Source organism: Gobius niger (genome assembly GCF_951799975.1).
Source record: "Gobius niger genome assembly, chromosome: 9".
Taxonomy (NCBI): Eukaryota; Metazoa; Chordata; class Actinopteri; order Gobiiformes; family Gobiidae; genus Gobius; species Gobius niger.
In genome coordinates, this window is record NC_136860.1 from 16929765 (window position 1) to 16941278 (window position 11514).

Here is an 11514-nt window from a genome sequence, read left to right on the forward strand (position 1 = left end):
CCTCCTTTCTGAGCTGTGTTCTGATTTCAGGGGGATTTCAAAGTGGTATTAAGAGATGTAATGCGAGTCATGTGCCGCTCTTTGAAAAATGAAAGACGCACCTATCTCCAAAAGAATCCTGCTCCGTTTTATCAGAAGAAGCAAAAAAAAAAAAGACATACACAATGTGAAAAAGTCTCTGCTATTTATTTAAGTTTTTATTTTACTTTTTGTAGCACTTGGGGAAAGGGGGGGAGGGCCGTTTTTCTGCCCACTCCCTAACCGTGAGTATGACCCTTGTTGCCCGCCGTCCGATTGCAAGAGAGAAAGCGGCAAGGGGGGTGGGGGCTCCCGTGCCAGCAGCGTGTTGGCAGCCTCCTCGGCCCCTGATCTATGGCGTTCCTCTGGGGCTGGTGTGGATCAAATGGCAGTGATTTCCCGAACAGGAGAACAGAGATGGGAAGTCTGACCCGTCCTCTGATCTGCCGTGCGCACCCTAATGGCTCCAGGTCACAGCCGATACATGCCGATGTTCAAGTGTCGGCTTTCAGATCCCACCTACCTAGACCTGCGCCAAATAGATTACAGATTACAGGTCATATTTATATATCTGCCATATAGAGGAGGGCTGTTTGTAATCACTCGGTTAAAAGAACAATGAAGTTACTGAGTTCATTTACTGTTAGTAGCTCATAGCGTCTGTTTTATCTATAGTTTATTATCTGACTATTTGACTTAGTTCACGTCTTGAAAGTGATATAGGAATTCTTTGTAGATAAAATTTCACACTTAAACATAACAGGCTGATTAATTGCTTTGTCCAACACAAACACAAACATCACTTTAGAGTTTTATTTCAATGTTCAGATCTCTCCCTAAGATTTAGTTTTTTGATGTCAAACAAAAAAGAAGATTTTTGCCGTCACTGTGAATAAGCCTAGTAATCTCGCCTTAACCCAAAAGCATTTCTCCACTGAGCAACTATTTTGTTGGGAAACATTCAGGGTCGTCAGTGTTCATTATGTGTGATTGAACGCTTTGATGCTATTCCAGGGGAATACAACATTTGCTTATCAAAACCATTTTACAGTCATTAGCCGCAACGGCCTATTTATAGACATTTTTAGCTCAATACCAGCCGCGTTTGTGTGAAAGTTATTTTTTTATGTACCGCTCTTACAGTGGTTCTCGAAGGTTGCACGGTTTACAAACTGGGAGTTCATGGTCCAGTCGGCCTTTAAGCATGTTAAGTATTATACACACGCTCTAAATTCGCAGATGTTATTCAGGCTGTATCGGAGCTGTCAAATATCCTCAAATCCCGGCTGGTTAAAAGGAATGGCAGTGGACAGTTTGCACCTCGGAGGAATACGCTGATAAGATTCACGGTCAGAGTTGGCTAATGCGCAGAGCCTGACAGGAACTTTCTGGGCATTTACACAGTGCCACTTTACTAAACCTGAGCTGGTCTGAATAACACGGAGAAGGCGAAGGATAGACATGGAGAGCTGGGCTTTGATCTGTAGGATTGAGATGTGATGAGGTCTGTTCAAAGTGAGTACAAAGTAGTGTTAAGATGGAAAAAGCAAATGCAGCTTTAGTCAGGGCAGAGGAGCGAGGTAGAGCGATGATGAAGAACAGTCCTGTCTCACTCGAGACGTCAACCAGGAAGATAAAACGCTCTCTGACATTAAATATAGATGTTTCTTGTAAAGTTGTCTCAGCTTTTAAACACACTTTTGTAACCTATAAATTTTTGAAACATGCAATGTGCCATTGTACGCGGCAGTACAAGCCTAATGAGGAGCTTGTCACTTAAGGATTTATCACCCGTTTGTCACTTAGTGTGTAGCAGTCAAATATTTATTCAGGACATATTACCATATTATCAAAACAAATAAATGAGGATGAGTAGGCTGGTGATCTTTATCCTAAAGAATCTCAGACCATGTACAGAATCAGCTGTTTGAAACACATGAATAAGAGGAGGCACCCGTCTCTCTGCTGCATTTGTGCATTTTCCTGCAATGTTAATCTGTTATTGAGTCAGCTCATCGATGACATTATATAATCTCACATAAATCCATTAAAAGTTTCTGGCACTTTGTCACAGCGTGTGCAGGTTGAAGGAGTGGGAGCTGCTCTTTGCGGCTTGTGTCATCACCAGCGTGTGTCGCTGCGTGTTGTTGTTTGTTTGGATGACTGCCCTGTTTTTCTCTGTTGCAGGTCCAGGGATGAAGCCACAGCACAGAACTCCTCGCCGCCGGGGCCAGCAGCCCAAGCTGCTCAACAGCCCGGAGGACAGCCTGTACTACAACCAGCTAAACGTGAGTTCAAAGAGGCGATAAAGGCCTTTGTCTGACTTTGGTTCCAGATGATAATACAATTAAGCCTACCTGTGCCAGGCCCTGCAGCCCCACCCCCACGCTCTCTGCCTCTTGTCTTGAACATGTGCTTATGCTCTTTATCTGTTGCTTTCATGTCAGGATGTCTGCCTTCACGGTGAATAATTGATGTGGTTTATCAAAGCTGAGCAAGATGCATGCTTCATCAGACTCACTTGAGCCCTTTGATCAGAAAAAATTATGCTGTGACTTCTGATATTATCAGCATCTGCTCGCATTCAACACAAAATCACTTTGAATTAAAAATTAATGACTCTCTGCTCATCTTTTGACTGTGTGCTCTTGGCCCTTTCCTCAGAGAACTCTGGATTACCAGGGGAGTAAGAGGAAGCCGCGAAAACTTGGGTAAATAACTGCTTTCCTACTTCCTCTGACTCTAAACAGAGCAGGCCCTTTGTGGAATTAGATCCAGAAATGGAGTTGTTTTCTTATAATGTAAATGGAGATCCCAAAATAACAGGCCTTTTATGAGCAGCTGTTCTGCGTCATTAGAGACGGAGCCCAGTATTCGGGCTGTGTCAGCAGGCTCGTTTTAATTGTTCAGATTCTGAGTCTGCATGTGTTAGAGCAGCATAACTACTGGAACATGCTTCATTCTGGTGTTTATTACAAAATGCATTTGGCATCCATTGTTGATGAGAACTGGCGTTTTTTTTTTTTGTTTGTTTGTTTGTTTTACTCTTTGTCCTATTAGATTCTTAACAAATTCATTCCCTTGTGAATGAGTCGTATCAGTTTTCAGTTGTTGGAGTACAACAGTGTTTTTATCACAATCTAGACCAGCATATATAGATTATTCGTACCTTTTTGTTCAGTGTGGTTTTATCACCTCTTCTCATGTAACTTTTCGCCTCTCCTCTTGGACCTCTGACACATCACAGACAAATCAAAGTGCTGGACGGTGAAGATGAGTACTACAAATTACTGTCAACTGTGGAGTCTATCCCCGAGGAAGAGTACGGAAGCCTGCCCCCCTCCCTCTCGTTCTAGCGGGCCTCTCGACAAGCATGTCAGCCGGTAAGACAGAGCCCAGACAGGCAGACAGACACACCAAAGAGCCTGCGCGCTGCTGGAAGTGCTCTGAATATGGAGCACGTAGAGGCTCTGCAGTGTAAGCGACCTGTGCAGCTGATAATCTGATGTGTTTACAAAAACCTCCACCACGTTTCATAAGCAGCCTGACATTTGCTGTTTTATTAAGAGGCAGTCATCTCTTTAGGTGAGATGACTGCAGACAAAAAGGCTATAAGTGTAGCATTCGGCAGTAATGTGGGTGGATATAAAAACAATGATTGTATCTGAATACACTTTTATGTTATTTCCGATCCCATCAACCAAACAAAGCAATCTCTAATGGTTGTATGGATGCATTTCATTCAAAAGTTAACATTGTCATCGTGACATTATTGTATGATCAGGAACAATTCACATTCACGCACTTTTGTTTGATCCTGTCCACTTTGGTCGTTTCTTCTTCCACTGGTGAGTGCTCCAATCTGTATTTCCTGGATTTTGTCTTACAACTGTGGTCCAACACTTGACCTGTTGTGTGCACAAAATGTGTTCAGCACTATCGATACACTGGCATGCCATTGGCTGAAAACCAAAGCTTGTTTTTACTGTTTTCCACTACTGCCTGCAAAGGGGGCTCCAGGCCAATTCAAAATCCTGACCATCCCGGTGAAAACATCCTCACTGTCTTTATTTGGCATTGACATTACTTAAACTGGTTCAGACATGAATTATCAGTGCTGAGGTTCCTTAAATACTTAAAGTACTTTTATCCCACGTTTGACTTTGACTGACAGGAGGCAACAGCCCCGTTTGGTTTGAACATTCACCCACAGACTCAAAAGGGGTTTCGTCCCAGCTCCCATCAGTGTTTACTTAAACATTGTGTCATTGGTCAAGACTCTTAACCCACACAGCACCCAGTGTCAGTGCACACATGTGGATGAAAGTGTGTGTTGGATGGATGATGAGTGCTTCCTTGAAGTAAAGTGCTTTGAGTGCTCAGCGGAGGTCGCAAGGCGCTACATTAACGTAGCCATTGCGTCCGCCTGACTCACTCCATGTATTCTATACAGAGCAAGACATGCTGCTCCTCTGAGACTGGATTTGAAGGAGTTGCTAACAGGCACAGAGTGAACCAATCAGAGAAATTAAATTTAAGTGTGTCCCTGTGTACATTGATTCAAAGCCCCGAGGCATGGCTGAAAGATATTTTCAGCCAGTTGCTGTTCTCTCAGAAACAGAAATACAGTAGCGACAAACAATAATTTTTTGCTCCCGATCCCCACCCACCACACACAATATGGTTTGTCCAGTCAGAATTATTCAGAGGGAAATTCAGTCTCTCAGGAGCATTACCTCTGCACACTTTTTTTTTTTTTTAGGTAAACATAAAGAGTAAACTGTGAATGGAACTCTAAAATCATAAACATAAAAGTATCATAAATAGAAAAAAATATATATTGTAATGTAAAACTTACATTTATGCTTCTTCTTTTCCTTCTTCACTTCACACGTTGTGTTTACAATTCACAAGCTACGGTTACGATATATTTATGTCTGACCCTTTTTTTTGGGGGGGTGCGCTCAACGCCCATCGGCTGGAGTGATAGGATGTTATGTCATCACTATAAGCTGAAATCAAACCATAGATGTCTTCCTCACTGTTCCCTATATAGTGCACTACACAGTGGCCATTCCGTAGGGTTGTCCGAACGTCCAATGAGAAAAAAAGTACTTCACTCGACATATTCCACAATGTATTCTGTAAAGAAGTGAGCAGCGACGGTCACTACACGGGTCAGTATAGACCAACAGTCGACAGCGTCAAGTCTTTGAACTAAACATAACACGAATAAAAACAGCAGTTTCAATCGCGTGTTGCGTATTTCTCAGGAATAAACTACTTGAATATAAACGGTTACAGTGAAAGGATGCTAACGTTTGCTGCTTACCTTTGGCTCGAGCTGTTAAATGTTTGAGAGCTTCTTCTCTCGGACAAGAAGGCAATAATCCAAGCCATTTTCTTCATTCATGTCAAATCCATGTGAAACAAAACGGATCTGACTCATATTTATCCATAAATAATCTCTTGAGTTTGGTTGGTCTTTATCACAGCAATACATGATTCCCGGAGTCTAGGGACTTACTGTATAGTAGACATAGTCACTCATTCTGCTTGTGTTTGGGCAACGCCGGAGTTTCAGCTGCGCCTGATCCTTTTGTGATGATAGTTTTCATTTTAAGTGTCGATCTGTTTTATAAAATACACATTTGTAACAATAAATTAATTCTGGAAAAAAACGTTCTGCACGCTACAGCACACATGACGTCACGCATTGAGGAGAATGTATTGTCTTCTTGTCCGAAACACAAGAATCCGTGTACTATATAGTCTGTTATATAGTGCGGGCCTATGTAGTGAATGAGGGGTTAGGGACTAGGGTCTGTAGTGCGTTTAGTGTGCGTTGGTTTTCGTCTTCTAGTGATGACGTAACATCCCGTCACTCCAGCCAATGAGCGCCGAGCCCACCCCCTTTAGATAAAGGGGCATAAATAAATATAATAGTAATAACGTGTGAAGTGAAGAAATGAAAAGAAGAAGCGTAAATGTAAGTTTTACGTTTACAATGTTTTTTTGCCATTTTTCATTCATGATTTTAGAGCTACATTTATTTTATTTACTTGTTTGTTTATTGGTTTATTTGGTCGGGACAGTGCATGTTAATGAACAAACATGGGTCTCATGCAACAAGCCACACCGGATTGTAGCCTTGGCCTAATTTCCATCCGTCGTCCCCCATGCGCACTCTCAAACACACTCTCATTCATCCTGGCCTATTGTACATGTTTTTAGTGGTAGGGGAAACCGGAGTACCCAGAGGAAACCTACGCAGACACGGGGAGGACATGCAAACTCCACGCAGAAAGGCCCCGTCCCTGGTGGGAATTGAACCCGGACCTTCTGGCTAACGAGCGCTGACCACTGCGCTACCGTGCCGCTACAGTTTTGCGATATATTGCAAAACGATATCATGTGCCAGCCGTGGCTTCCAGGCAGCGTGCTGTTATCCGATTTAAAAACATCTACCTGTTTCTACGTTTCATGTCTGTTGTCTTGTCGGCTCTGCAGAGAAATCCGCCTGCTCGTAAAGAGTTCTCCCACTGAGGCCGCTGTAGTTAGAGGGCTTTGTGCTGTCGAGAGCAGAGCAGACCTCACTTTGACTTTCAGCCTAAATACAGGAATCTGCTTTTAAGATGGGAAGTGTCGGAAACGCAGGGCCGGCAAGTTGATTCATAGTTCCCCCCCTCTTTTTTTTCTTTTTTTCAATTTGCATATCATTTACTGCATCTCCCTTTTGTTGACACCCGAGGGCCTAAGAGGAGATTTTGATCTTAATAGGAAGAGTAGGGTGGTATGACTGCGATCTCATCCTCCTTCCACTCAGCAGGATAACATTAGTGCCTCGATAACAGGCCGGCTTTAGTAAAGTTCAGGTTCACCACAGTCCCAGGGGGCGTCAGAGTGAGACTGAGGTCGGCCTGAGGTCTAAATACAAAACGTCATTAATCACAGCCCTGAGTTATCTCCATTGAACACGCCACAAGAAGGCGGATGACTGACTGCTTACTGTATATGGGGGCTGGTTCTACCTCCATGAGCAGGCAGGGGAAAACATGCATGTATCATGGACCAGAGTGTACCAGGTGGACCAAAGATGATGTAAATCGAAGGTTTTGAGGCATTCATAACAACAGCTTCCAAATACATAGATTAACGTTGGGGCGGAGGTCAGAATTCTGGGAGAGAATGAGGTTGTTTTGACCTGGTTTGTGGCTAATATCTCTGTAATTACTAGGCCTGTCCACATGCAACAAGCACTGGCACAAATTTCACTGAGGATTAAAAAAGAAAAGAAAAAGCTATACTATAAAGTGGTGGCATTACTCCGTTCCACACGTGCACTTGATTTCAGTTAAAAGGACTTAAAGCTACAAGATAAATATGGCAAATCTGTGTACCAAATATATGGATCTTCTGTTTGGTTAATTCTTTCAATAACAGTCATTTGAGTAATACTGACCCCAATGCCCTTCTTCTGAAATTATGATAATAATAATTTTATTAAGTCTTGAACCGCTTTTTTATAGTTGTTGTTGCTTTGGTTCAAACATTAATAAAGTCTTGCACTTCACAAGCTTGTGTTACTAAGTTTCTCACGGTAGTCATTTTTCATTCACTCCACAGCTGCCTGGGGCCCCCCCAGTGCGCTACAGCGGTTAGCACTCGTGCTCCACAGCTTGAAGGTCTGTGTGGAGTTTGCATGTTCTCCCTGTGTCTGTGTAGCTTTCCTCCAGGTACTCCGGATTCCCTTACCACCACCGAGTATAGAGTGAATGAATAATGACTACAGTGTAGCGCTTTGAGAAACTTGGTAACACAGGCTTGTAGCAATACAAGTGTAAGCCATCACTCTTATTATTATTAAAAATGGGACATTCATGTTGGAAATAATATGTTTCTCGCTATTACAAGGTTAAGAATATTAAGGATTGAGTGTGTTTAAAAACAAAGCTAATCAGCTGCATCACTATAAGGATGTGACAAGTGACATCTCCATAGAAATCTTTTGTACGCAAGTGTGACTCTTTTCTTTTAATCATAGTTTCCAGAGCGGAAGTCTGCTTTGCCCGTTATTAAACAAGCCTGAGGAATTAAGCAAATTGATGGAAAATCTATGCTTTGCCTATTTATGTGTCGTTCCTCAGAAATAGATTCAAAGAGGAGACCAGTGGCGCTGTTCTAATGCGGTGTCACAGTGAGCGGAGCAGCGTTTCACCTCGGGTCGTAAGCACAGACCCTGCCATAATTAAAATCCAGCTTGTGCATTACTCCCTTGCTGGGATAGTTGGTTCCTCAGAAGACAGTCTGAAATAGGTCACCCCTGCACCCCGTAGTGCATCTTAAAAGTACACTGAATCAATTAAGTGTGATCATGCTCCCTTGATTATTTTGGCCCTGTTTTACCGCAGAGAGGAATTTCAAATAGGCTCTCGTTTGAATAACAAGGTTGGACTGCGGTGACAAATGGTGCCAGAGTGGGTGTTTCTACGCGGCTTTTTCTCTGCCAAATTAGCTCCCTGGCTGATTGCCTGCTTTAGCATATGAGAGGAGGTGCGCGGAGGTGTGTACGTAATTGGATTGGTTAGCTGATTATGCGTTACAAAAGGAAAATATTACGAAATACTGGCATCACTCACGATGTTGACCAAATGAAGAGAGTTACTGAGCAGAGGTGGTTACGTACAGTAGTTAGACTAAGTTTGGCTGTGTCACCTGTGTTTCGTGTCGTGTTTAATGGATCTCCGTAAATCGTGCTGCTGGTGTTTTCCCTCATTAGACCTGACAACATCTGGCCTGTGAGTGAGAGCTGCTTTAATGTGGCGAGTGTTACTGCTGCTGTTATTCCTACCATTTGTGCTGTTTGGTTCGTACACCGCACTTTCATTAGAGTTTCATCTCAGGCAGCCCAAAACACGGTTAGCCAAAGTTTTAAAGCACCTTTATAAAAGCTGAGAGCCACAGCCCTAACAAATGATGAAAAGCTTTTATTTTCTAAAGAAGCATACTTACCTTTTCACCTAATAGTGATGTCTCACTTCAAAGAGAGAACACGATTAGGCCAACATTGTCCTGTTTCTATATCCTCTCAGTTCAAAGGGAGAGTTTGAATACCTGCATTTTATGCACAGCCTTTTCAAACACTCTTCTAATGCAGTTTACTTGCTTTGTTAGCCAGATGGATTTGAATTTGGCTACCACTATACCATTATCTGCACCATATTATATTTTTCCATACATAAATAATGGAGATCTTGCTTTGGGGTAGTTTATGTTCTTTTGTGTTGCCTTAAGTGTATATGAATATGAATAGGGCAGAGGAATGCAGTAGCCTGAAATAGCTTCAGACTTAGCATTGGGTAATGATGACCAAAAAAGCCTGGACGTCAGATGTATGGAGGGCCCACAGCAAAAGGACATTCCCCAAAGACTGCATTAATAAAGACGGCAGTGTTACGGCTGTGGGACCGAGGCGTGAGGAAGAGCACATAAAAGACACACTTCAAAGGTCTCTTAATGACAAGGCCCGCCATTAGAGTTACACAGCCTTTGTTTCAGCTTCCTCACACCTGCAGTTACTGCCCATTCGGAGCTTTTGTTGGTGCATTTGCATGAGTTTCAACTGTATGAAGAGATAAGAGTTAGTTCTGGCTAATCTACACGACGACCAAGTCTTTTGGTCCAAATTACAGCTTCCTCTTTGCAAAGAGGCATGTCACTGTTCAGATACTTCCTGCTGTAAACATGGATAAAGCTAGGATAGACTTACATAGAACAATAGGAACCTTATGGAGGAGGTGTTATCCGGCACACCATGAAATTTATTGACTTAAACTTTTCTCTGTGCCTCCGGTGTTGGAACGGGACTTGACAAATCAGAGCGTGAAATTGTGATTAGCCTCTCTCAGTTTGTCGACTGAGTGAGGCACAAGCACACTTGGCATGGCCATAGGTGTAACCTGCTCTGTTTTGCCGTGGCACTGCTTTCCCAGATGGTGGACCAGCTGCCTCTGAACATGTTCTGTGTGGCCAACGTGCGGCAGCCTTTGTTCAGCCAGGGAGGAGAAATACGAATATTTTTATGCACATGCATGTTTATGTATTTAGTTTGCTGCTTTTGAAACAACATATTCAGTTTCTCGAAATAATGATATTACATGATGCTGCAGTGACAACAATGACGTCCCATGTTTATCCCAAAGTGATTTATTGTAAAATGATGACATCATTCATAAATACATAAACTTGAGTGTGCCTTTATTAAGCTGTTTGATGGCAGAGCCGCACTGTAGCCTGTAACTCAGTATATACAGGATGAGGAATGGAGGCGTTCCCATCTTAATGCTGGATTAAGACATCCAGGGTGGGCCGGAGAAGGTAAAGTGACCTGTCCCGCCCCGCGTGACCCAGAGGCCGACCCGCACATGGCCAAGGCTTTGCTCTTTGCTTTTGAATATGCAGAGCTGCCCTGCATCACAGGCTCACAACCAAGAGGAAGAAAAAAAGAGTTGTATCGCATTGCAGCGAAAATTAGTGCGACCAGAGTTGGAGTTTCTGTGTGTTGGGGGCTTCGAACAATGGCAGCTTTCTGTCAGACAGCGACTTCAAAGCCCCGCTGAGTGACTGCTCTGAGTTATACTTTGTTGTAGATCACTGAGGAAATTCACAGATGTTTTCTCATACGAGACACCATTATAGCGGCTCAAGTACCCAGTAGCCCGGAGCGCCTCTCTCCCACACTCTCCAACTCTCACTCCCTCACCCGTCCCGTCCCGCCCCTCCACACCCCCGCCTCCGCCTCAGCCCTCTGATATCGCTGCCATGAGACAGATGTGGAACCTGTTTTCTCTCCAACTGTCCGGAGAATATCCAAGTTGAAAAGGCAGCGCATTGTGGCACTTTTCACCTCTCTCTGTCAGATCCACTGACAGTTTGCTCCAGAAGTCTCGGAGTGTGATGTGCCTCTCTGTGCTCGTAGCCCCGTCTCAGCTCAGGAAGCCCAAACCAATGTCTTTCAAACTGTTTACACACTGATGAGGACGCTAGAGTACTACTGTTTCATTATCACACCCTGTACTTTTTTCTCTTTTCAGATGGCCCTCCCAATGTGCGTCGGATCACACTTGACCTGCAGTAAATGATGTTTTATAAGTTACATTACAATGCCTACAATGACTGTATTATATTGTAAAGAACTCCAGGATTGTACATTCTTTTGATATTGGATTACTGTAACAGAGTTAAACTTGTATGAAATGCCGTCAATAGTGAAATCTTTATCGATACAAAACAAGATTAAAGCAAGAATGCAGACTCCTGGTTATGTCTGATCTTTTTTTTTTTTTTTTTTTAGAAAGTGGCGTAACTGTCTGCTCCGGTGCAGCGCTATATTCATCTCTCTGATTAGAATAACACACACCCTACGCTTACCACGCTGAACGGGTGGACGGCGCTGAACCGGTGGGGGTCCTCCCGAGTTAATTTTCTCCACAAATG

General features: G+C 43.2%; 1 protein-coding gene across 1 annotated transcript in view; it reads left to right on the forward strand.

Annotated features, from left to right (window-relative positions):
* Positions 1–11285, forward strand: part of myo3b (myosin IIIB) — a gene marked incomplete at its 5' end in the record, with an annotated part of 40089 nt that extends 28804 nt beyond the window's left edge. Inside the window, 4 exons of the mRNA XM_079562638.1 lie at positions 2206–2306; positions 2683–2729; positions 3266–3401; positions 11112–11285. Of these exons, the coding sequence (XP_079418764.1) occupies positions 2206–2306; positions 2683–2729; positions 3266–3374 (257 nt within the window). The 3' untranslated portion in view covers positions 3375–3401; positions 11112–11285. The remainder of the gene's footprint in view (positions 1–2205; positions 2307–2682; positions 2730–3265; positions 3402–11111) is intronic.
* Positions 11286–11514: the final 229 nt, after the last annotated feature.